Source organism: Myotis daubentonii, chromosome 11 (genome assembly GCF_963259705.1).
Source record: "Myotis daubentonii chromosome 11, mMyoDau2.1, whole genome shotgun sequence".
NCBI lineage: Eukaryota > Metazoa > Chordata > Mammalia > Chiroptera > Vespertilionidae > Myotis > Myotis daubentonii.
The window spans coordinates 70,157,305-70,184,349 of NC_081850.1; the positions used below are offsets into that span (position 1 = coordinate 70,157,305).

A 27,045-nucleotide genomic window follows, 5' to 3' on the forward strand; every position below is an offset into this window, starting at 1 on the left:
CTTTTGCAATAGTATTTTTTGTTCTTGGAGCTTAAGATGACTGGAAAACCAGGAAGGAAGCAACATTGCCGATGCTGGTCCTGGTACCTGATGGAAATGGAAGAAGGAATTCACAGTTACGATTCCCAGGGCTGCTGTTACTCCTCCTCTAAGCATGCCTGCATCCTGATATCAATTCTCATGCATCCACACATATATTCACATTCTCGCATAGAGGAACCTATGTAGGTTTCTATAAAATTTACTAGGGCGTCTATTGGAGCTCTTTAGGCTGTTCAGGTGTGGGCATTTTATAAATAAGTATGTGCTAATGTCACTATTACTGCTGTGCCGTAAATTTAACGGCACATGCAGGAAGCTGCAGGTGTGTGTAGCATCTGAATTACCGTAACTCAGGGAACCACTGCTGGCACGTCCCCAGCATCTCTGCCTGAGTGGTGCCTCAGTGCAGCTGCTCCTGCAGAAATAATCAGAGCCCTTCCCCCCCAGCACAGGGAGCCAAGTGCCCCCAGGGTGGGTAGGGAGCATTTTTATAAATACATGAGTATGCCTTACTTGGATGCATCCTTGCTGGTTATCCCTTCGTCTAGGACCGTGGTCGGCAAACTCTTTAGTCAACAGAGCCAAATATCAACAGTACAATGACTGAAATTTCTTTTGAGAGCCAAAGTTTTTAAACTTAAACTATATAGGTAGGTGCATTGTTATTAACTTAATTAGGGTACTCCTAAGGCTTAGGAAGAGCCACACTCAAGGGGCCAAAGAGCCAAATGTGGCCCGCGAGCCGCAGTTTGCCGACCACGGGTCTAGGAGATACTGACAGTTCACTGGATCTGGTGTCTCTGCTAATAATAGTAATAGGCATAGCAGCGTACAGTCACTGAGCACTCGGTATATACCAAGCCAAGCACTGAGGACTTCACATGCATAAGAGGCCTGAAGAAGTAAGGTAACTTTCTCCACGATATTAGCTAAAAATGACCAAACCTTGTATTATCAGCCACTGTGGTAAAAACTCATTGCTTAGCTCAGGTGATCTTGCAAAACAGGTATTTTAATTATCCCTGCTTTGCATGCGGGGACCGTGAGACCTGAAAAGATGAAACAATTTACACCAGCGTCCTGGACTAGAGCTGGGCAGGGCCGGTGCTTGATACAGCTCTGTGGGGACATAAGGACCTGTTCTCATCTCTTCCTTTCTATCGATTTTCTAAGTTGGCAGTGTTGAGAAATTATTGAGCTGGGTTTCAAGCTTAATTTGTCTGATTGCAGAGCTCACAAGCCTTCCATTTCACAGACTTAGCTTCCACGATGGATGTGGAAATACAGTCTTCTAGAAAGAAATGACTTTGTAGAGATAAAGGGACCTTCCTCCCCCGTGAAGCCACCGCTGATTTTGTCAGGCACAGTTCAGTGGTTCCCTTCTCCCAGCTCTTACCAGGTTATGAGGTATGAAGATAACCTACCTGGCAGTTGTCCTGGTATGGCATAATCATGTCTCCCCCTGACCTCGCCTACCTGGCTGTGGTCCCTCTAGGTTGTTTCCCCAAAAACTGTATTTATTGGAGAGAGAGAGAGAGACCATCTGCCTCCTGCACATCCCCTACTGGGGATCGAGCCCACAACCTAGGCATGTGCCCTGACAGGGAATCGAACTGGCAACCGTGTGGTGCAGGGACAATGCTGAACCAACTGAGCCATCCCGGCCAGGGCCCTCCAGGTCTGGGCTGTGCCTGGCTCCTAGGGAAACCCTGCAACATGCTCAGGGCGGAGCACACAGTACATGGTTGGGGGACCTTTTGTAAATGAATGAAGGTCTCTTGAAAACCTGAAGGTCCCCGAGTATTTTGCTAGGGATGAGGACTTTTCTTCCTCGGTTATTGATTTCACTAGATACGACTGTGTAACAGCTTACCCTGAAATTAGAAGCTTAAAACAGCAGACATGGATTGCCTCAACAAACATGTGTTTATTAACATTCATTATCTCAACAAACATTTATTCTGTGGGCCAAGGATTAGGCCCGCGTGAGTAGTCCTCCCACTCAGGGTTACTCATGAGGCTGCATGAAATTGTCCACCAGGGCTCATTTCAAGGCTCGACTGGGGCAGGGTCTGCTTCCCAGATGGTCAGGATTCATTCCCACGAGGCTGGTACCCAGATGCTTCCCTCCATCCTCTATCACTCAGGCCCCTCTAGAGAGGGACTCACAACAGACGTCTGCTTTGCCCAAGCAAGAAAATGAGAAGAGGCAGAGAGAGTGGGGGCGAAGCAGAAGTCCCAGGCTTCTGGACCCTCGTCTTCGAAGTGACAGGTCACGCTTTTGCTGTGGCCCATTTGACAGAATCAAGTTGTTAAGGAGGGACTTAACCAGGGTGTGAACACCAGGAGGTGAGGACCATTGCGAGCCATTCTCGAACTGCCTCCCTGGTCCCCTGACCTCTCTCCTTTTCTCCAAATCATATCTACCTTTCACTTCAGGTGACTCATGCTTGTTCGTGTCATCGAGTGGAGGAATGGCTGATCACCAAGCTCCAGGGTCTCTGATTCTATCCAGGATGTTCTTCAGCCTCCTAGGTGTAACAGGCCTGCTGTGCTTAGAGACTGTCTTTGCCGAATAAGATTTCTGCCTCTCACCCTAGGGCCTCTCCTTGTCCTCTACTGGAGAGGCACGGGTCTACAAGACCTCATCCTTTGTGACAAGGTTTTGGATCCCTCAGGACCCACCACAGTGCTCATGCTTAGTAGATACCACTTCCTGAAAAAGTGCATGAATGAGGGTGTGTTTCAGGTTTGCGCCATGCCCAGAGGGCTGGCCAGGAAGGACTGGAGACATCATTAGGGCAGTGGTCGGCAAAATATGGCTCGGCAAACCACGACTCACGAGCCACATGCGGCTCTTTGGCCCCTTGAATGTGGCTCTTCCACAAAAACACTGGCTCTTCCACAAAATACTGACTTCTGCGCATGGGCCACGAAGTTTCAATCGCACTGTACGTGTGCACCCGCACGTGGTATTTTGTGGAAGAGCCACACTCAAGGGGCCAAGGAGCCACATGTGGCTCACAAGCCACGGTTTGCCAACCACAGATCTAGGGCGAAGCCCTCCCGCCTTGCAGTGGACCATGACTGCCTGTCTGAGCTGCTCCCCACCCTCCCCTCTGGCCTCTTCTGCCAATATTGTATTCCACGGAGCTGTTGCTGCCACCACTCCCGTTCAGGTGTAACGCCCCGTCTGCCCTTGCTGTCCCTTCTCTTGGACCACAAGTTCTTTTTTACCATTTAGGCAACTCTTAAAGATACACACGTCAGCTCTCAGGAATGGTTTTCTGCTCCCCAAATCAACCTCAAAACAACCTCAGCAGATTGGTGTAAAGTCTAAAGCATCGTGGATTAAGGGAATGGAAGAACATGGACTTTGAAGGTAGAGAAACAAGTTCAGTGGTTTTCACTGGACTCAGGTCCCCTCCTCTGCACTGACCTCTGCCGCCGTGGTGGTCCCCTTGCAGTACATTTTTTGTTCAAAAGCCTGCTGCCTCTTTGGACACTGAGACCTTGATGACTCAGATCTCTGTATTCCCAGATCACAGCACAGGGCTCAGTGCAGAGTGGGCCTTCAGTAACTACTGTTGAATGAATGGATTTCCCTGTTACAGAAGGAGAGACAGAAGTCCAGAGAGGGACGGCGTTTGCTCAAGGCCGCACAGTGAGTAAGGGCAGAGCCGGTGTTGAAGTTTCGTCTCTGGATTCTCACAACAGCGATCTTTGCACAGCTCCCCAGCCACTTCCTTGCCGCTAGAGACCAAGACAGAGTGTGGGTCTGGCGTGTCCCCGAGGCTAAGATGACTATTGTTCTTTTGTAGGTGGCAGATTTAAACCAGCAGCCTTGAAAGGTTTGGGCCCAGAATGTCAGCCTGAAATGGGTAAAGGCCTCGGTGGACAGGAACGCTTCGCAGGGACATTTTCTCTTCTTTCTTCTTCTCTTATCCTCTTGTGTATTCTCTGCTCAAAGGCCTAAAGGCAAAGCTGTTTATCTGCACCTGGCTGTTTACACACCAGGCACATGTGCTTTTGCTAAAATGTTAATGGTCTAAAGAGGAGGTGAAGGATTGGAAAACCAGAGGAACCAACGCCATCCCCGGTTTTAGGAGCTGGAGACAGCTGTGCTTACTGTAACTCAGTCCCGGGTCTGCAGCAGCTGAACTCCTGCTCCCAGGAAAGGACAAGTCCTCTGTCCCCCAGGGGCCCTAGTGCCGTTCTTTGCTAGAAATAGGATTTGGATGCTAAGCAAGACCCTTGGTGTTGGAACCTCCTTCCTCCGGCCACCGGTCCTCCTGGTGTCTCAGACCTGCGTGGGAACTGATGGTCAGCAAGCTCCTGTGAAGCCAGAAGAGCACATCTTAGTTCATATTCCATCTCTGTCCCCGACTAGTTCAGAGCCTTCGGGCAAGTCCATTAAGCTCTCTGAATTTCTATTTCCTCCCCTGTCAGGTAGTGGCAGAATTGCTTAGAGGAGACAGTGGGCATATGCAATAAAAGAGGTTCTGTAGGTAAAGGGCAGCACGGCAGACCTAGGAAATATTAACGCACAGTAAGCGTTGCGCGTCTCCTTCTGCTTTCACAAACCTTGGGCCAATGTCCACCGGCATCTTCCAGGAGAAGGGAACAGTGACTTACTTGGCAAGCTGAAAACAGCAGGGAGAACAGAGCCTTTCCCAGGGCTGGGAGGTGATTGGCCCTGGTCTTTGTCGGTAGCCCTGGAAACGGTGGCCGCTCTCTGTGCCTCGACACCCACTACGTGGTCCCCAGCTTTCCTTTGCCGCTCCCCACTCCACCAGTGGTATGGGCTGAACTGGGAGGTACAATGAAACAAGAGGGGGGAACCCAGGATTCAGCGCCTGGGTCTTTAAAAAGAAAGTCAATGCCAGCTGATGAGCACCTGTGACTCTGAAACCCGAGTGGCACCCGTCTTCCCTCCTTCCCCAGTTACCTCTGAGCCTTCCTGGAACTTCAGCTCTTTTGAATGAGCCTCTCCACAGCTTCTCACCGGCACACAGCAATTTCATCTGTTGAGCACAGCATCTCGCTCCTGCCCCTAATGCGTTCCATCAGCCTACTGAGTAGCAGTTGAATAGTCTCATCCCCCTGAACTGGCCTCTTGTACTCGCCTCTTTTCCTTCCTTGCACGTGTTTTCCTGCGGCTCTAAAGCTCCATTTTCTTTGAACCCTGGGGAACCAGAGGGGTTAGACAACACTGACCATGAACCTTTCCTCTGTCACTTCCCCGAGGGTAAGTCTGGGTTTTCCCATTGTTGAGTGGAGACAGTACTCCCTGCCTTGCAAGGCTATTGAGAAGTTTAAATAACTGAATGCGCATAGAATCTTTAACAAGGCGCCTGGCATAGGGGCAAGCGTGAATTTGGACAGATGCTGATATCACTGACAGCAACCCTTGTATACATGACTATGCTAGCCCATTGTTTTCTCCTATTTCGTTCCATAGAATAATAGTTCTGCAATATATTAATACTTTCAGAAAGCATCAGGTGATATTCTGCTAAAGAGAACTCAATGCAGGCCTTTTCAGAGATTTGATTTTATCTTTTTTTTTCTTCTCGGAGATTTTAATAACAGATATCTAACACTTCAAGAGATGAATATTTAATACAGCATGTGCCAACATTTTTTGCGAATGGAAAAGTTTTCTTTCCATGATACATTTTATTTTGTGCCTAATACCACTCTGGCTCCTTGCGACATTTGGATACACTTGTGTGGTCAGTGGGTCAGGAGGTAGCGGCTCAGATTCGAATCCCACCTTCCAACCTCACCAGTGTGACCTGGGTGCCATGTCACGCAAAGAACGCTGGGCTGTGCGTCAGGACCTGTGGCTCCTTGGCCCGGTTATTCCTCTGGTGTCTACACATGAGTTCACTCTCCATGAACTCTCTGGTTCCTCATCTGTATACTGGAGACCAAACCTGTTGCATAGGGTTTTGGTGAAACGTGAATGAGATATTTGGGAACAATTTGGAAAATAAGAACTGAAAAAATATGGCACTGTGCGTGCCATTTTCACCACCACCACCACCACCACCACCACCACCACCACTGTGCCCATCCCAATTGTCCTCACCTTGAAGTCCTCTTTCCACGTACAGGCACAGCCACCTGCAGGTGCCATAGAGAAACCCAAACAGCCAGGCTCTGCAGCCCCACTCAGCTCCTGTTGCCAGTGGGTGCCACAGTCCATACCTGCACTATAGAAACTCTTATTCGTGGAGCATAGCTGGCCAACAGTGTTCCCCAGCGAACTCACAGGTAACACCATGGCCCCACGCAGCACAAGGAACTAGTGGAGGCCATGTAGTATTTTCTGGGGTCAGAGAGGAGGAGACACAGCTGCCTAGCTAGCTCCTCTCACCTTCTGCCCTCCTTCTAAAGTTCTGGTTGGTAATTAAGAGAGGTTCCTTTGAAAACCTGAGGTCAACATCAGGTGGGATGATGAGATCATTCCACCCCACAATCTCCAGGGGATCACAGGGCAAGCTGAGGTCTACAAGCGGCTTGGCAGTTAAGGTTGATTATTCAGTGATCTAGCCACATTAGCATGTTGATGGAGAGGTGATGGAGGATAAAGATTAGAGCTTGAGTTCTACCAATGTGACTCAGTGGTTGAACCTCAACACAGGAAGCAAGAGGTCACCAGTTTGATTCCCGGTCAGGGCACGTGCCTGGGTTGCGGGCTTGATCCCCAGTGGAGGATGTGCAGGAGGCAGCCGATGGATTTTCTTTCTTCTCATGGATGTTTCTATCTATCTATCTATCTATCTATCTATCTATCTATCTATCCCTCTCCCTTTCTCTTTCTCTAAAAATCAATGAAAATATTTTTTTAAAGGGTAGAGCTTAGACTCTGAAGTCAAAGAGTTTTCCAATTTCAGCCCAGTTACCTTTGAGTTGCATAGCCTTTGGCCAGTGGAGGCCTCAATTTCCTCACATGTAAACGTACATGATTATAGACAGGATATCATGACATATCTGTGAAGGATACGTGAGAGGCTTGTGCAAAATATTTAGTTATACTGTCTGGCTCACACATTTTTATAAATGTTAATAGTAATGGTGGTGGTGGTGATGATGATGATGGCATATCATTTACTAGGAAAGCCATTGTAAAGAAAAGCATAATAAAGAGACTCAAAATATGACTTTAGCAAAATAAAGTTAGCGATGTTTGGTTTGAAGCAAAAAAGGCTCCAGGTAGCCTCATCGCCACCTTTAACTAACGAGCTGCCCTGAAGAGGAGGTATTAGGTGCATCCTACTTGACATGGCAGCAGGAGTTGGTTCAGAGAGTGAGATTCTGGGACTGTTTTGTACAAGTGTCTGAGAGCAGCATCGTTGCCCGGGAAGGCTTGAGTTTGCTGTCTCTGCAAGTGTGCAAAGATCTCATGGAGGAAAATCCTATGGAAGGTGGGGGATGGGGGAAATTACAAATGATTTAAAGGATTCTATGGAATTGAGAGTGCCAAGGTCAGAGAGCCAGAGGACACAGAAACTAGCTCATGGCAGAGTTAGAGAGGGGGAGAGGAGGGGGACTTGGCCTAGGTGGGCGAGACGGGGTAATGATGCTCCATATTGGCATATCATGCTGGAGTAGCCTGTGCAGAATCCGGACAGGAGTCAGGCTGAGGAGAGGCGGCCGCCTCTCCTAGAGTTCTGGGAAAGCCCCAGTTTCAGATACTCTTTCCTCCTGCCTCCAGCGTGACACTGGCTGTTGTCAGACGATGTGTCCCAATTTTAGTTTCCAGAAATAAAGCAAAGAAGCGCAGAGGTCCTGGAGTGCAGGTGTGACAGGAACCCCCGAGGCGCTCAGTGAGGTTAATGGGGCACCAGCAGTGTGCAGTGGTCACCCTGGTGTGCAGGATTAACGGTGACTTCCCAAGGGCTCCAGGTATGATTGATTTCTGGGCAGCCAGGGACCAGTGTTTGCTGAAGAAACTGACTGAATGCATTTGACTAGAAAAGAGCCAATAGCAATGTTCCAATACTGACACCTCTTGGTAGAATGGGGAACAACATTTCAACATTCATTCATTCATTCATTCACTCACTCCTTACATAGATTGTTCTCTCACGCTGGCATATCCACCCAGGGAATCAATCAAACCTGATATATTCAGGCATGGTTATAGACACCGGATATCATCAGAGAGCAAGAAATATGACACCTGGCACATAGCAGGTGCACATCAAATAACTACTTATTAAATGACTCAATTCCCAGGTAAGGATGTTGAAGCTTAATGGAGAGGAGTAAGGCGACTTCCCCATGGGGTTTAGCAGCTAAGTGTAAAAGCCAGAGTTTTAGCTTAAACCAAAGTGCCATACGTCCTGCTGATATCCATGTAGATGACAAGTGTCGGGCAGTGAGGTTTTGAGGAATTGAGATGAAAGGAAAGATACCAAGAGCATATAGATCTCTGAGTGCTCGTGCTTAATGTTGTAATTATTCTCTCCCCTTTAATCCACACAACTTTCTTTATCGATCAGAGATGAGCATTCCCACTTTATAGGTTAGAGCACTGAGGCTCTGAGATTGTATGGAACTTGCCAAAACTTAAACAGCTCTGAAATGGAAGAGTTTGGATATAAATTCCTACGTCTAGCCCAGCCGTGGGCAAACTACGGCCTGCGGGCCGGATCCAGCCCGTTTGAAATGAATAAAACTAAAAAAAAAAAAGACCGTACCCTTTTATGTAATGATGTTTACTTTGAATTTATATTAGTTCACACAAACACTCCATCCATGCTTTTGTTCCGGCCATCCGGTCCAGTTTAAGAACCCATTGTGGCCCTCGAGTCAAAAAGTTTGCCTAGAACCAAGCCCCAGCCTATTCCTCCTGGAATCCTGCACCCTAATGTCCTGGGTTCCTAGAATCCCAGTCTCCTCCTCCCACCCTCACTCCACATGCCATTTAAAGAAAGAAATGACTTCTTGGCGCAGGGCCTAGTCTCTTGGGCCCCAGGAATGTTGGGAGGAAGGAATCAATGGGCCTGTGGCAGCTTTAAGTTTTCCACACACACTGGACTGATGGGGTTAGATCTATTTTCTTCATTGTAAAATGTGATTGATTTAATTCCAAATTTAACTTAAATTTGATTTTCTTCTCTCAACCTGGCATTTCCAAACAGGGAATCAATCAAACCCCAAATTATAGGCAGCATGCGGATCAACAATGCTGAGTTATTTCCTGTCGAATTTCCCCAGCAATGCATTTTACGCCGTCCTCTTCTGCCACGAGAGGGGTTGGGGGTGAGCGGGGAGGGGGAATGAGAGGAAAATTAGATTAACTTTCTCCAGCTCCAGCCATCAATATTCTTGATTAAATTCTGTTCGTACAGCCCAGCTCGCTCCCCTGAAAGGGATGGGACAGGAACTGCAAGCTGGGGTGTATGCCAGGGGTAACTGTGACCCTGGCTTTCTGTGGATGCTCATGTCATGATCTGGAGCTATCACTTACCAAACTCTTCTTTTGTTCCAATTACTTGAATGATCTTATTTTGTTCTCATATCAGCTCTGAAAGAAGACCACCGTTCCCATTTTTCGGATGAAGACATTTTGTCTTCTTAGGGTTAGACCGATTGGTAGGTGTCACGTGGGGATTGTGTGGTTAAGTGAGGCATGTTTGTGAACATAGGCATGTCTGGCTGCAAAGGCCCACAGGGGTCTCTGGGTGGCATCATGCTGTTGCAACCTGACCCTTATTCTGTGGTGAAGTAGGAGACAGTATGATATGGGGCAGAGAATGGGAAAAATGGTTCTAATTCTGTCTCTGCCATGTATGATTGGGTGACCTTAGAAAAGTCCTTTCACTGCTCTGCTCCCCTGTTTGTAAAACAGGGCAGTAATAAAAGTTCGCTGTAAAGGTTGAATGAGTGATTGTTCTGCACTAAAATGTAAGTTTCAAGGATGTTGGCTGTTTTGTTCAATATCATTTCCCCTGTACCTAGAACAGTGCAGGGAAAGAGTTGCAGGTCAATAAAAGTTGGTTGACTGGATGGATATATGGATGGATGGATGGATGGACGGACGGACGGACGGATGGACAGACGGACGGATGGATATATGGATGGACGGACGGATGGATATATGGATGGACGGGTGGATGGATAGATGTAAATGCTAGGCATAGTGGCTGGATCACAGTAAGTACTGGACAAAGGGAGGCTCTCTTCCCTGTCCCTGTTCCTACAGTGCCATGCAGAACCTAGAAGAGGAGGGGCGGGTACTCTGAGGTAGAGTTTCCACCTTGGTGCTGTCCACAGCACATACTCAGAGCTATGTGCTGATGTTTCTTTAGGTCCCTGGGCCAGGAGCTACTCTGAAAAAGTCCCACTGTGAAGTCTCTGCCAGGTCCCGTTGCCATGGAAACTCTCCAGTCCCCATGTCTGCTCCCACTGTCATCTGGCCTGAGTGGAGACTTCACCTGCATGCTTTCTTCTCCTCGGACTTCAGAGCCAGCTATGATGGCTCAGGCGTTCACCAAGCGAGTGCCGCCCCAGGACGCAGTTTATTTTCATCTTGTCTCCCACTCCCTCTTCTGATAACACTCTCTTTGCTCACTATTCTTTTCTGTCTTCCATTTCTATAAAGAACAAATCAGTTCCTAGGATGTTCTGGTAACGTGTTGGACAAAGAGGTAGATGAGTCCTGTTTCTTCCATCAGTGAGGAGGTGAATGCCATCGTACGGCTTGGAAACGGTCATTTACCAGCGCCTCCGTGTGCCAGACACTGTGTGAGGCATTTGACATCTGCTGTCTCATTTAGTTCTTTCAAGGTTTCTGAAGGAGATGTCATTTTATTCCTGATGTTTAGATGAGAAAACAGAGGACCATTAAGCTGATGTGACTTCCCTCACCACCCCATTGACTCTTAACGACCCTGGATTCCAGTGAAGGTTTAAATGACATGGGCGATGCAATTAACCCCACACGGGTCCAGGGAGACAGTATGAGCAACTCCACGCCTGCCCCTCAGCTCTTCCTGCTTCAGGAATCACCCTGTGGATGCCACATGGTTGGTAGATTAGTGAAAAGGAATGTCTTGACCACACCCTTGTCTGCAGCTGTGTTGACCAGGTCACAGAGATGCATTTTCAGAGATGCTGTTGGCCATCCAGGGCATCCACCTTGCCAATGCCAGGGCTTCTCACTACCTCTCACCCTCTGTCTGACCTGGCTTACCTCCCGAGAATTTGTTCATGCTGGACCCATCCCAACATCCTCTTTCCCTCAGAACCAATTCCATAGAACGTAAAGTAAAAACTCCATGCTGCTCATGCTGTTATTTGGGGATTTTGTTAACTAGCCAGGCTCACGGTAATATGTTGACATTTTATGGAAAGACTTGTACAAGCTACCAACCCCTAATCTATACTCTACAGGAGAAAATACTGATGTTAGCTTGCTATGCTATCTAGTTAGTAAATGTTTATATTGTGAGAGTTTGAAATAGTTTCTCGTGGCTCCCAGATGAGAGATAAAATGTGTTCCCACCCATCTGGTGTGGCTCAGTGGCTGAGCATCAACCTATGAACCAGGAGGTCACAGTTCAATTCCCGGTCAGGGCACATGCCTGGGTTGGAGCTGACCAGTGTTGATGTTTCTTTCTCATTGATGTTTCTATCCCTTTCTCCCTCTCCCTCTCTTCAAAAAAAAAAAAAAAATCAATAAAAATATATATTTTAAAAAGTGTTTCCTTTTTTTATGGTCATTTTAGGTTTAGGGATTCTTCATCTCACCAGAAATATCTGTTTTATTTCATCTGCTATTTCACTTGATAAATATATTGGCCACAAATATAAGAACAGTCTGTACTATCAGTTATGCATTGTCCTAGGACTGGCAGTAACGATAAGGATCCTATTCTCAAATGAAGCAACTTTTAGGTTCCAGTCCATGAGGTTAGAATGAGAGACATCAAGAAGGTGAAGACAGGATCCCTTCTCTCAAGCAGCTCGCTGTTCATTAAGAAAAACAGATTTCCTACAAAAACTCCCAAAGTGGACTGTCACATGGGCCCTTGTTCCTTTAGGGCCCATCAGCCTGGCATTGTTGGCTATTTTTGGCATGTTTTTTTGATTGGTCAGCCCCTGTGTCTGGTTACTCATACTGTTACTGTTGTTCCTGGAAAGGATTATCCATTTACTGAGATTCTACCATATTCCAGACACTGCACTAGGCATTGGATGACAGTAGTGAGCAAAATACACAGTGCCTGCCCTCAAGGAGTTTACATCCAGTTACTAGACTCTAGTGCAGCAGTTCTCAACCCCTTTGGCGGTTGAACGACCCTTTCACAGGTCGCCTAAGACCATCCTGCATATCAGATATTTACATTATGATTCATAACAGTAGCAACATTACAGTTATGAAGTAGCAACGAAAATAATTTTATGGTTGGGTCACAACATGAGGAACTGTATTTAAAGGGCCAGCAGGTTGAGAACCACTGCCTAGTGTTTGAGTAAGATATTTTGGGTAACACATCAACTGCAGTTTGTTTAAAGGGAGAGGACTTGGTATGTACCAGTCATCTCAGTGAGTGATGGGGTGCAAGGAAGCAAGTGGTATTTTATGCAAAAGAAAGCATGTATGTGCTAATGGTGGCAGGATGGAGAATGTTGATTGTGGTGGCAACGTAATATTGCAGCTCTGCCAGCACCTGGGCCAGGTCGGGGAGGGCAACAGGAGGTGTGAGTGTGAGGATCTGTCCTGAAAGGTTTCAGATGCCGGGCTGAGGAGCATGAGGTCCCTCCTGTAGCCAGATGCTGTGGAGAAGCTCAAGGGGTTCCAGCAGGGAATGTGATGGGAAGATGTGCCTACACCTCCCTCCTCCCACAAGCAACACCCAATAGAAGAGGTGAGGGGAAAGAGGGGAAAATGCTAAGGACATAGGATAAATAAGACTGCATGGCTGTTTAGATGCTGTAAGGGAGGAAGAAGGGAGACCAAAAGGTGACATCTAGGTTTCTGAGCAGTGTAAATGGTGGTATTTTAATAGTTGGAGAGCCCAGGAAGAGGAGGAGGAGGAGAAGGAGGAGGAGGAGGAGGAGGAGGAGGTTGTTTTCAGGAAAAGATAATGTGTGCAGCTTTGAACATATTCTGTTTGTCATGCTCATGGGACATGCATAGAGAGATGTCCAGGAGTTTGGGCATAAAGGTTTGCTCCAAAGAACAGCCCCATGGGTAATAGAAATTTGAGAGACGTTGCTCTAAAAATGGGTAAATCAAACCTGGAAAATAGATATGAATAGCAAAGCCTACAGAATGAGAAACAGTGGGGGCTTGGGACATAATCCATGGGTTTTCTTTGCTGGCCCAGTGGTCTCCTTGCCATGCAGATCCAATCTACTCATTCTGGTGCATCTGTGAAATTGTCTTTAATTTTCCCAGGCAAAACTCCCCCCCCCATCCTACTCCCTGTCTGTTAGCTCTTAACACAACTCGCCTTGAATTCTAATTAGCTGTGGTTAAGCCTCCTTTCGCCCAGCCGATAAGTTCCCAAATAAAAGGAACTATTCTTATTCCGCTGCGTGTTTCTCACATGGTAGGTGATCAGTGAAGGCCTGCGAAAAATGAGAAGAACGGATCAGCTTCTGACAGCTTCTGAAAGTGAAATCTTTTTTAGGTAATAGACATGATAAGTACACGCTGTCATGTAATCATGACAACAAACTTGTGAGTTGTGTATTATTACCCTCCTCCTACATATAAGAAAACCAGAGTTCAGAGATGAAGCAGGTCCCACAGCCAACGTGAGCTAAAGTTCAAATCTGAACCCATGACTGTCAAACTCCAAAGTCCACACTCATTCCACTCGGCCTTATGAATTCAACATCACAGAATCTTCTCACTGGCCCCCAAAGACAGTGGATAGTTTAACATCACATCATCTACTTATTATCAAGAATGACCAACCTAAATGGGAGTGGAGGAGTGGAGAACCGCCATGATTTTCAGAAAGCTCTATTATTTGTTGTCTTTACCAAAAGGAATAATAAGCCCACGTTCAGAGAGTTAAGCCCAAACGAGGGGCCACTGAGACGCCATTGCAAACACAGAATTTGGAAAATACGGTTGCTTTTTCCAGCTCCCCTTTTGGAAATTAACAAGATTTCCACTCTCAGCGCTACGCCCATTTCCTCGCCTCAGAGACTTAGGTGTCTGTGTGTCTTTGTGCCACTAGGTTTGCTGAAAAGCCCAGTGAACAGGACGGCACTGACGCTGATCGCCGTGAGCTCCTGCATCCTGGCCATGGTGTGCGGCACTCAGATGTCCTGTCCACTCACAGTGAAGGTGACCCTGCACGTGCCCGAGCACTTCATTGCAGACGGTAAGAGCTGAGCATCAAGGACGCTTCATATGTACCAGGCACCTCGCGCCCCTGGCTCTGCAAATATCCTCCACACATGGTTCCACCTTAGAATTACGTCACAGAGGAAAGGGGGCATTCAACGGCTTTGGAAGAGGTCCTTATCCTTTAGAGTCCTGGGCTGTTTGAATACAACTAAACACTGCATTTATGCCACAGGCAAGGATATGGTTCCTTAAATAGAGAATTTCAGCCCTGGCCGGGTTTTCTCAGTGGTTAGAACATTGGGTTCAATTCCTGGTCAAGGTCATGTACCTTGGTTGCAGGCTCAATTCCTGGCCCCAGTCAGGGCACGTGTGACAGGCAACCAATCAGGTGTCTCTCTCATGTCAATGTGCCTTCTCTTTCTCTAAAAAAGTTAATGGAGAAAAATATCCCTGGGTGAGGATTAAAAAAAAAAAAAAAAATTCCAATGTGAGTGCAGAAAGATTGAGCTATATCAGATAACCCATGGCTGGTTATCATGCTTGTGGGTCCTATTCCAAACTAAAAATGCCCCCCTCCCTGCAAAATCTTCTTTAGTAATTTAAAAATATGACAGAGAAGCCTGTACAAGCTTGGTTGGAATTTCCTGAAGAATACTCTTATCTCATTCCCTATAAATGTACTTTATAAGTATCTTATATCCTACCATTTACACGTCACTCAGTTAATTTGAATTAATGAGACATTGTAGTCAGTATAATCATTTACAAAGCATGGTCCAAGGGACTGATTTAGGTGCTTGATATCTATTGCTAAAGTGCCCTCCAGAAAGTTGTTCTGTGTTACACTCTCCAAACCCTGGTTCTCACTTGACATTGCCTTTTTCAAATACATTGGAGTTTGTCATGAATGCAATAAAGAAGGCATCTCAACTATGCAGCTAAATGACATTTTACACGGGAGTCCACTCAGATCAAACCAAGAAACATGTCCAGCACCTCAGCTCTTTTATGCTCCTTCCCAATCCAGGCCCTTCCCTGAGGGGATGACCATATTAGTACCTTTTATGTTTTAAAAAAATCTTTTCCCATTGGATATATATTGCATGCTTTTGAGATCCTGGCCCTTTATTTGTCAGCCTTGCCTCAGTGTAACTCAATTTCATCTCCAGTTTTAAGTGAAAGGGTTTAGAACATGACACCAATTTCTTCAGTATTTTCTGTTCATAGTGGAACTTTCACCTCCTTTCTCTGAAACACCCAGACTTCTAATAATACATCCTATGATTGCTCCCACTTCACCATGGTGAATGAACCCCTACTCGATTTTCCTTTAAAATACAAATAAGTTCAGTATTTCTCATATTGTATATATTCAGTTTCTGGCTTAAAGACATTTGGTTTATGCCTATCAAGTTAGAGGCAAACTCTGACCTACTGATTTTTCCAATCTCATTGTTTAGCACTCTTATGCTAAGGTCACTATTGATGGCATGTGACCATGCGTTTTACCCTCATTCTTTACTGTAGAATGCCTTGGAGAGGTTTATATTTTCAACATTAATTTTCACGCATGTATAAATGAGAGAGTCTTAAGAGGCTAAGTCACATAATCAAGGCTGTTAAATAGTTTAGTAACTAACAGCAGAGACTGTAGAATAATACAAACATGAATTCAAATACTCGTTTTGTTGCCTACCACTTATATAAAGTGAATGGCTTACTGCTTTAAGATGGACCATGGACGAGGTAGCTTTCGCCTTTCTCACCTGCCCCCATGAACCTGTAGTTGCAGAGCTGCCAGCCCAGTCTTAATAGAGAGTGCTCAGCCCGCCTTTGTGAGCTGTCCGTGGTGCTGAAATATTGGATGGGGCTGAGTAATGGGTTTGGTGTTCAGGAAGAAAATGAATTCTGCCATTCTGCCCTTGTGCTACAATGTCGTTATACTTGATACTTACTGCCCATTATAGGGAAAGGTCAGCACGATATAGCACTTGTCCAGAGCCCAGCTGGCAAGAACAGTAAATACGCAGCCCCATCCAAGCCCTTGGCAGATAGCACCCCTTCCTTTGTCTGAGCCTTCTCAAGGCCACTAGTGGCTTTTTGCCCTGCTAAGCACATACTGAGGAGGTGGCCTGGGTTTGCATCCAAACTTACTGAATGCAGCACTATTTTTTCAGCTGTAGCCTATAAATCATCTGTGTTTGGTTCATTCAGTGCCAGTGATCCCCAGAATACTGAATCATAGTCTCTAGGAGTGGAACCCGAGTATTAATGTTTACAGTGAGAACTTTAGGTGTTCCCTTAACAGAAGTTTGAGAGCTGTATCAATATCTCTGTGTTACTTTCCTTCTATCTAATAGATGTAATAACTCCTTGAGACCCTTTGCAGCCCTGGTAAGGGGCTTTGGTTTCTTCCATCTTTGATTGTATCAGTGTCATATTAATGGAGCTGCCTCATGGCACAACTCCAGTGGTAGCTCATAGCACTGAATATAATGTGAATGATCCACTATGAGTTTTACAACAAAGCAGCCCTGATCGCAGCGTTTTGGGCTTCATCCAAATTGCCATGCAGGTAGCATTATTAATGAATGGTAGTTGGTTAATATTAAAAACTCCTGTTAGTTTGTCCATCCCTTGAGGCTCCCAATGTAAGTCAGGATATAGTCACCCAATATTCTGGCCAGTGGAAGAGACAGCTTTGAAAGGAGTACATTTTCTAGGTTAAGTGGGTGAGATGTTTCCATGCTAATGCAGACAGATAACACAACAACTAGAGTTTTCTGTTCTGTTCTCTTCAGTTCTGGGAGTTGTGCTTTGAGACGGTGAATGATGTATTTTAAGTTATCCAAAGAGAGGATTGTAGTCAAGGTATTGGAAAAACTTTGTAGATATCCAGTGACCTCTTAAGGAAAAGGTGGAATAGAATCATTCTATAAGAGTTGAAGGAACCTAGACAAAAATAAACTTAATACTATTGAGCATGTCTGTTATAAACACTGCAATTTTCAAAATACTTTGCATGAAGTGACTTCTTCTGTTCTCAAAGCAGAAGTGTGAGGCAGGGCTTAGCATCCTCATTTTGCACACATGTGATTGTGTCAGATTAACACACACAAGTGAAGCAATTGTCTGAAAGCCCAAGTGATCCTGACCCCTGATCCAAGACCCTCCCATGCCCCACACTTTCACAAAAATTACCATGGACATTATATTTGTCTTGAAAAGGGTTCAGGTTTGTTCTGGAAGTCCCTAGGAAGCAAAATTAGAACTATATAGGTGATGTGGGTGGTCAGAGATGGGAGAAGGTTTAACCTTAGTCTGAAAATATCTTTACTTTCTCAGCTTCTGCCTCATTGTCTATACCGTAGGGAGAATAGCAGTACTTATCTTACAGAGTTATTGTGATGAATAAATGAAATAATGCCCGTAAAGCTTTTAGCTCAGTACCTGAGACCTAGCAATGGCTCAATAAATCGTATAAATGTTAGTCGTTGTGATAATATTTTTTTAATATTGGAAGGGGGTCATTGCAAGGTAATGAGTTCCCCGTCATACAGAATTCTTGAGAATAGATGACCGCATTTCTAGGAAGCTATAGAAGAAAAGTGAAGGCATGCATTTGGCTTGGGCACATGGTATTTTGATTCAGAGCCATTTTATCTGGATATAAGCTTTAAAAACACTTAATTTTTAGGACTTGCAGACTGTTTATTCTTTACTATCTCTTCCATGAGTGTCATCATCCTTTGCCTAAACTCAGAAATGGAGTGAGACTCAGGAATGGGTGTAGATCAGGGATGTCTCTTGCATACTTTATTTGGTTAAACCACACACACATACACACACTGTGACATGTGAGTTGTTGGTTTTTTTATGTTGATATTCCTATTGCATCAAAATACGCATGCCAAAAGGTCTGTTTTTTAAGGTCAAGTTAAATTGTTAGCATCATGTTTGGGGTTTTAGTAAGTTGATATTCAAATCTTCTCTGTTTCCTATGACTGAGGAATTGAAGTCTAAAGGTTCCTTGCCAGCCTAAGAAATGTTCATCATTAGATGGACCTTGTTTATTTATATGCCACACATGTAGCTGCTTTTGAACACAGAAGTGTATGTAATGAATCTTGGTCTACATTTATTTGCTTCCACCCCTAATTCATGCCTTTCAGCCAGGAGAGTGAGCAAATCTGAAGCTTTGTGTCTTTAATGCGGAATGAGGTTCCTAATTGACTTCAGGGCTAGTTTGCAGTGATTTCCAACTCTTAGAGGGGAAAATTGCACCACACCAGAGGTGGCTGCTGAGCCACACACTGCCAAGCAACTTGTCTAAAAAGAATATTTCCTCGGACAGTTTGCGCTCTGGAATCATCTTGGGCTTCATTTATTATTTTTTAAATATTTCAATTACAGGTGACATTTAATGTTAAGTTATATTATTTTTAGGTGAAAAGCATCATGGTTAGATAACGATGTAATTTACCAAGTGATCCCCCTTATCATTCAAGTATGCACCTGACACTGTACACTGTTATTATAGTATTAGTGGCTATATTCCCTATGCTGTACCCCCGATTCCCAGGTTGATGGCAGATCTTTGGGGCACCATGGACCATGTTCAGGTGTACAAGTGCTCTACAGCATGGCCTCTGCCTTTGTGGCCCATTACTCCTTCACACATACTTAATGCTGGCTACACAAGGCCTTACCTTGTATCTGCCTCTTGATATACATTTGCCTAAACATTGCTGTCCACAAGGAAAACCCTTCCTAATTTCCAGATATTGGAACTTACCCATCTCTGTGTCCTCACTTAATTATCTCCTTCCTCCAGAAAAATGTTCTTAAAAACCCAAAACTTCTTCAGAGAAAACCCCAGTCAGAAATAATTTCTTCCAGGCAAGTTTGAAAGTTACATAGAACTGTATTTCTACCTTTCTAATGATCCCATCGTCTACCTCCTGTCTCGTTACTGTTATGTCTGTGTCATTGAACAATTGCTGCATTCCTAAGAACCATTCCCCTGCATTAAATCTTGCTTCCTCTCAGTGTTTCATCAACACTGCATCTGCCCTTGGAACTGGGCAGGTACTTGTTATAGAGACCAAACTTCTTTGTTTTGTTGTTAATCCTCACCTAAGGGTATTTTTCCATTGGTTTTTAGAGAAGAGTGGAAGGGAGGGGGAGAGACACTGAAAGAGAAACATCAATGTGAGAGACACATATCGGGGATAGAGCCTTCAATCAAGGTACATGTCCTTAACCAGACTCAAACCCGGGACCCTTTAGTACGTAGGCCAATGCTCTAGCCACTGAGCCAAACTAGCTAGGGTGAGACCGAACTTCTTAGCATGACCTTTCAGTCCCTGCCAAGATCAAGCTGCGGCCTGCCTCTCAAGCCTCACCTTCTGCCACTCTCTTTACGTCAGTTCTTAAATATCCCTGGCTACATCCTGCCCCAGGGCATCTGGGAAGGTTGTTCTCACTGCCTGAAACATTTCTCCCCTCCTCTCCTAGTCAGTTTCTCCTGGACAAAATTCATCCACCCTGCCGTGATTGGCCTCTTTTTTTCATAACCTAGCCTCTGTTAGATCCTTTACTAACCCTTCTCCTCAAACCTTGCTCTGTTCCTTGATTGCACTTTTGTCAGTCTGCAATTCTATACATATTTAGTTAACATTGGGGTCTCTGGCCATAGTGTAAGCCCCTTAAGAATAGGGGTTACCAAGAAACTTGAAACACCAATCAGAAAGGATATATGCACCCCTATGTTCATAGCAGCACAATTCACCATAGTTAAGATTTGGAAACAGCCTAAGTGCCCATCAGCAGATGAGTGGATTAAAAAACTGTGGTACATTTACACAATGGAATACTATGCTGTGGTAAAACAAAAAAGAAGGAATTCTTACCATTTGCAACAGCATGGATGGAACTGGAGAGCATTATGCTAAGCGAAATAAGCCAGTCAGAGAAAGATAAATATCACATGATCTCACTCACTTATGGAATATAATGAACAACATAAAATGATGAACAAAAACAGATCCAGAGACAGAGAAGCATCAATCAGACCGTCAAACCTCAGAGGGAAGGTAGGGGAGGGTGGGGGTAAGGGGGAAAGATCAACCAGAAGACTTATATGCATGCATATAAGCCTAACCAATGGACACAGACAACAGGGGGGTGAGGGCATGAGTGGGAGGTTAGGGGGGTAATGGGGGGATAAGGACGCATATATAATACCTTAATCAATAAAGACATTTTTTAAAAATAAGGATAGAGGTTACATTTGTTTGCTTTGCATATTGCATTCAGCACCTTGGACAGTGTCCACATAGTGTTAGTGCTCTGAAGAAATGATTTCAGTGGCTGGACTTAAATTTCCTCAAGGGCAAGAGCCAGAGCTTATTCATGGCCTAACGTCTTCTGATCCCTGACAGAGCCTCTGACTCAGTAGAATAAAGTATGTCTTTGAAACACATGAAGGAAGGGAGAGCTGACAGGTAGACCAGATGTCCTGAGAAGATATGTCCTGGGAAATGACAGTGCAAGAAATCAGAGGCCGCCTCCTCTTCTATGACTGACTTCACTCCCCAGGTTTTTGTTCCCATCCCCAAAGATAAGAACCTGCAATCAACCTCACAGTTCTCCCCCAACATGAAAACGAAACAAGCTTTACCCCAGAGCCCAGGAAGAGGGGAAAATATAAATTGAGCTGAGATTCAGAACACCCAGGTGGGAGGTGGCCATGCAACACCAATAAACCATATTAATATACTGAAATCAGGAAGAATAGGTTGAACTCCAGCCCACATTTAATAACTTTTCAAGAGAGAGAGAGCAGGGAGAAGGCAAGGCTGGGCTTCAGTCAGAATGAAAACAAGATCTGTGATGGAGCTGGTAACGTAATTATACGCTGTGAAAACTGTTTCTCTCTCCTTCTTATCGTACTTAATGAACGATGGCCCTGAGCTGGTGCAGGAAGCTGTGGATACCCCCTAGAGTGGAATTGTTGGGGGTTTTGTTTTGTTTTGTTTTCCTCAAACCTCTGCATTAGCAAAGTCTAAGGGCACAAAATCATGGAAGGGAAAAATGCCTCAAGCCATGTCTTCCTTAAATACGAACTGATCCCTAGGTTAAAGCAACAAGGGATTGAGGTTGGAATAAACCCTGTAAGTCTATTCCAAGCAGCTGAGCAAGTTCATGCTTTTAAAGATATCCGAGCCACCATCTACCCAGTGTCATTAAGGGATTTTTAATGACACTCTGTGCTGAGATGTGAGCTTGGCTTCCAACCAGAATGAATTGTTGCTAATTTTCCTTCTTAACAAAAGGAATAACTGAGTTTGACGTCCAAAATTGGAGACTAATTTCTGTTTTTGATAGCAAATGAAGTCCAAAAATATGTTTCTGGAACTGGGGGCAGAGGATGACTGAGAGAGTAGGGAAATTTGATTTTTTTTTCTCCTTAATAATTCCATACTGCTGTTGTGAGGAGAAGGCTACTTTGATTTTCAGATTGGGAGCAGCAGATGGTGAGTGGGAGGTTTGATGAGTTGGAGTGCCCTGACTACCATTTGGACTCTATTGGTGTGCACACATTCAGACTTTCCACTGACCATTATGGAGTTAGATGGTCCATTAATGTTGACTAGGTGTTTGCACGGGGATGTAGGGTTGAGTCCATGGTGCGGTGCTGGGAGAGAGAAAAGGTGGCATGGTACAGAGGTTAAGATGTGGGTTCTCTAAACTCAGGTCTTCTGATTTCCAGTTTTGTGGCCTTGGGTATATTAATCCACTCCCCAAGCCCCAGTTTCATCATCCAAAAGCAATGATAATACTCCTTGCCTCCAATGAGTGTTAGTAGGCTGATGAGTGTGGAAGACCTCGACCCACTGTGAGTGTATGTAAGATTCTTGACAATGTTGTTCTTTGCCCTTTCTGTTTGTTCATAGCTTTCTTATTTATGAAGACAGTGAAAGGGTTGGAAAGAGGTCTTAATGGGTGGGGCCAAGTGAGTAGAAGGTACAACTTCTGGGAGGCTTAGCTCGGTGAGAAGGAAAATATGATAGTTAAAAGTTTCTCAGTAAATAATACTAGTCCCTTGTCATATATAGCACCTGTTTTTTTCCCCTTCCTTCTTCTCTTCCTTCATGTGGTCAACAAATACAGTCAGGCTCAGTATAACGGTCAACGATGGAGCACATTTGCCAGGGTGGTATACCATAGGACCTAGGTTTGTGGACGTGAGTTATGATGTTAGCACAATGACGATTCGCCCTAATGATGCATTTCTCAGAATGTATCCCCTTTTTTAAGTGGCATGTGAGTTTATTACACCCGGCCTTATCTGTGGCATGCTCAGATGTCAGGGAGGCAGAGATGGATAAAACACAATCTCTGGCCTCCCCCAGTTGGTGGTAGTGAGACACACCAAGAAGATGAAATGCGAAATGCAGTGTGGGAGTCATAATGGGGGTTGCACTGGGTCCTGAAGGAACATGGTGGAGGGGCCGCCGCTACCATGGCCCAGGTTGCAGATGGGGGTGATGTAAGGCGAGAATGCCTTGAGGGGGCGATACCTGAGCTGGGTCTGAGACTGCATTCCCATGGGCCTGCCATTCAAGCCTCCCTATGACTGTGGTGTAACAGCACTAACAATTGGTCACATTTGCAGAACGTGGCTAAGTGATGGGCCCTGTGCTAAATGTCTTGCAAAACATTATCTCATTTAATTTTATTACCTTATGAGGTAGATGCAGGCATTATCCCCATTGTAAATGTAAAGGAAACTAGATCCTGAGGAATTTTTGTGGCTACCTTAATGTCACAAAAGGGTTGAGAAGACTTGTTTCAAATTAGCAGCTACAGAATGTGGTAGACCATTGGTTCTCAACCTTCTGGCCCTTTAAATACAGTTCCTCATGTTGTGATCCATCCATAAAATTATTTTCTTTGCTACTTCATAACTGTAATGTTGCTACTGTTATGAATCGTAATGTAAATATCTGATATTCAGGATGGTCTTAGGCGACCCCTGTGAGAGGGTCGTTGGACCACCAAAGGGGTCGCAACCCACAGGTTGAGAACCGCTGTGGTAGATGGAGAATTCAGTGACTACGATTGTGTTCTTGCTCTGCCGTGAATTCACCATGACCTTCCGCTCCTCTGTATTTCTCCAGCCATTGGTTGCTTCATTGTAAAATGTGGGAAGAAAATAAACAATATGGTACTTAAAATTATCCCTGCCCTGACATTCTAAAAGTAGAATGAGACACATTGGGGTGCAGAGTTACCCTTTACTCATCTCATTATGCCCGTGACCTTCGCAGTGTGTATGCAGCCTCCCATCAGCATCTCCTGTTTGGGCTGCTCTGTATCCAGGCAGCCCCCCTGAGCAAGGATCTTGGAAGCAGAGGCAGCTAAGCAAACTTTTACAGCCCACGAGTTGCCATTTGAAGAAAGCTTAGAAGGATCACAGAAGGCTCATCGCCAAGCTCGTGCAGGGACTGGGAGCTCCCAAGGCTGCCGGATGCAAAAGGAAGTGGTGGGTAGCCAGGCCGTGGTGGGAAGGCTGCCTCTCCAGCTCCAGCTCCCAGCTCAGCTGCCCAGGGACCTTCAACATGTCGGGTGTCTGCAACAGTGTGGGAGGGGAACTCTGCATCACATTCAGAGGGGAAGTGATGAGACGAGAGAAATCGTGAAAACCCGCACATCCCTCCTGCCCTGCACCCTCTCTTTCAACATCCCACTTCTCTGCCCCCTCCCATCCTGGCTCTGGTGCCCAGCAGAATCTTGCTGTTTGGACTTCCTCCCTGGCCACTCCCTGGATAACCTAAGCCAAATAGATCTGCAGCTGCACAGCCCTGGGCCTTTTGGCAACTGTTGGCGACTTTCTGAGACTCTGCTAAAGACCTGGGTATCTTACCCTCAGCCTGAATCACTCCTGAAGCCTGGACACCCCTGAACTCCTCCTCTGCTTTAACCCCAATTCCCATTTGGGCTTTCTTGGTGAATCCGTGCATTTAGTCTTTCCTGCTGACTTGCTGAGTGTCCGGCCTCATATTCTAGGACAAACTCAGACACAGTCAGCCTTAAAGCAGGGTGAGATTTAGAATTGGGACATGGATTCTCTCTCATCGTTGATGTTTCTATCTCTCTCTCCCACTCCCTTCCTCTCTGAAATCAATGGAATCTGGAAACCTCAGGTTCAGATCTGCATTCCTCCACTTCTAACTATGCAGCTGAGGTGAGTCACCTCACTCCTCCGAAACATCAATTTCACCATCTATACAAGTACAGTTCTTAGCCCCTGAGTCACAAGGTGGCAATGAGGATGACTAGAGAGTGACATGAAAATGCACCATAACAGGCATCCAGAAAGTGCTAATTGCACCCTCAAGGGGATCATGCATGTTATTTAAAATGACAGGGTAGCTATCAAGCAGGACTACTATAGAAGACAGAGCATAATTTGGACCAGGTGGGGTGCACAGACAAGTCAGAAGGCAGCCAAGGAGGCCTGGAGTATTCCCCACTGCACACACCTGGGCAAAGCTCTAAGGGCAAGAGGGTTTGTTTCCTTGGAAGAAACTGGATGGGCAGGGATTGGGCGTGAGTGTTTGCTTTGTTGGAGATAAGAGTGAGGACGAGAAGGGGCATCTCCCTGGCACAGGAAATAGCAAGAGCAAAGCTGGAATAGGAGCAGCACCCGGAACATCTGGGGCTCCATGTGGCCGGGACAGGACAGAGGGAGGAGCGGACAGGAAGAGCAGGCTTCTTAGTGTTGGGCTTTTATTATGGAGGTGGTTGGGGCTCATGAAACCACTGGAGAATTTTAAACAAGAGTTTAGGGCAGCGGTCACCAACCTTTCGGACCTCACAGACCACCAGCGGTCCATGGACCACCAATTGGTGACCGCTGGTTTAGGGGACACAGTTGCTTGTGCTAAAAGCAATGCAAGATGTTAATTAAAGGATCAGGCTATGAATTCACAGCCGTTTGATGTTACTTAACCATTCTGGCTTGTTTCTTAATCTGTACAGCGGGCGTACTGGTACCTCCCTCTTAGGAACAATGAATGAGATATTTGTCAAATATTTAGTAGGATGTTTGGCAAACTGGAAGCACTAGGTGATGTTAGTTTTTATTGGTATGGTTGTCATTGTCGCCCTCATCGTCTAAGTTAGGCTTTCCTGCTAAATGGTCCCAGACTTTTCATTTTGGCACTCAGCTCATTTAAAATGACTTATTCCACCCAGCTGGTATTGCTCAGTGGTTGAGCATCAACCTGTGAACCAGGAGGTCACGGTTTGATTCCTGGTCAGGGCACATGATTGTGTTGCAGGCTCGATCCCCAGTAGGGGGCATGCAGGAGGCAGCCGATCAATGATTCTCTGTCATCATTGATGTTTCTATCTCTATCCCTCTCCCTTCATCTCTGAAATCAATAAAAATATATTAATAATAATAATAATAATAAAATGACTTATTCCATGTCTAAGAGTCTCTGCTGTAGAACCACACTCTTTGGGTTCAATACCTAGCTTGAACATTTCCTAGCTGTGTAACACTGAGCTGGTTATTTCACCTCTAAGCTTCAGTCTGCTCCTCTGTGAAATGGCATGATAACAATAAACCACCTGAAAGGGCAACTGAATGACTGTCTAGGACACTTGGCCAGCACTTGGCACTAGTCAGTGCTCATAAACAATAGTGCCTGCTAATGCTCCTTTAAGCCTGCAGGGCAGAGAGTGTACCTGTCTTGTTCCTGTGAAATATCCGGTACACATTCATGGTTTTATAAGGATTAGCGGACTGAACCAGCACAGTTTAGAAGGTGAGTTTAAGGGGACAAGGCAAGGAGCCTAAGGGGAGGGAGAGCTGTTACATTTAGTCTATATGATAATGTCTGAACAAGGGCATTGGAAATGGGAATGAGCTTAAGGGCATTCCTGTAGAGCTAGAACCAAGGCAGTTTAGCAACTAAATTGTAAGGAGGGGCAGAGAAGGGGAAGGGGTCAGAGACAACCTCTACCTGAGAGGTTGGTGACTCTAAACATAAAAATAAAAACACTTTTACCCATCAGTGAAGTGTGGGGTGATGAGCATGAAAGCCAACACCATAATACACGGGCGTAAACCCTAACTCCACCTTCCCCGTGATGCAGCTCAGTCTTCTGCAACACAGGGATGCTAACACACTCCAAACCAGACTGACTGTGAAGACTCCGTTGTTGTTCAGTGCAGGAGCCTGGCCCATGGTAAACACACTCAAGGGCTAGCTGTTATTACTATTCTGCTCACGCACCAGCTTTCTTATGTGCAGTCAAGACTCAGATGCCTAACTCTTGGCTGTGCTTGTAGAAAAAAAAAAAAAAGAAAAGAAAAATGCAAACAACTTTGAGGAACATGTGGGATTAGGACCTTTACAAATCCTGCCTGGATGAAAACTGTTAGTACCGGCTACCACTTCGTTCTGTAAGGCTGCTCTCCTGAGGGTCGGAGTCATTCGAATAATATTTCAGGTGATGTCTCACTGCAGTATTCGGGCCAGGTTGGGGGATGGAGAAAGTGGTCTGTCCCCGGCTCCACACAGGTGCTGATTGACCTGTGAGCGGGAAGACTCCGAGTGTGGCCATTCCCTGCAAAAACTCAAATGCAGCATCAACAT

The 27,045-nt window shown here is 45.5% G+C and overlaps 1 protein-coding gene across 2 annotated transcripts in view; it reads left to right on the forward strand.

Moving 5' to 3' along the window:
* ASTN2 (astrotactin 2) overlaps positions 1–27,045 on the forward strand; it is a 742,933-nt gene that overhangs the window by 278,688 nt on the left and 437,200 nt on the right. For both annotated transcript variants that reach the window (XM_059657840.1, XM_059657842.1), the window contains exon 6: positions 14,256–14,402. In XM_059657840.1, the coding sequence (XP_059513823.1) occupies positions 14,256–14,402 (147 nt within the window). The remainder of the gene's footprint in view (positions 1–14,255; positions 14,403–27,045) is intronic.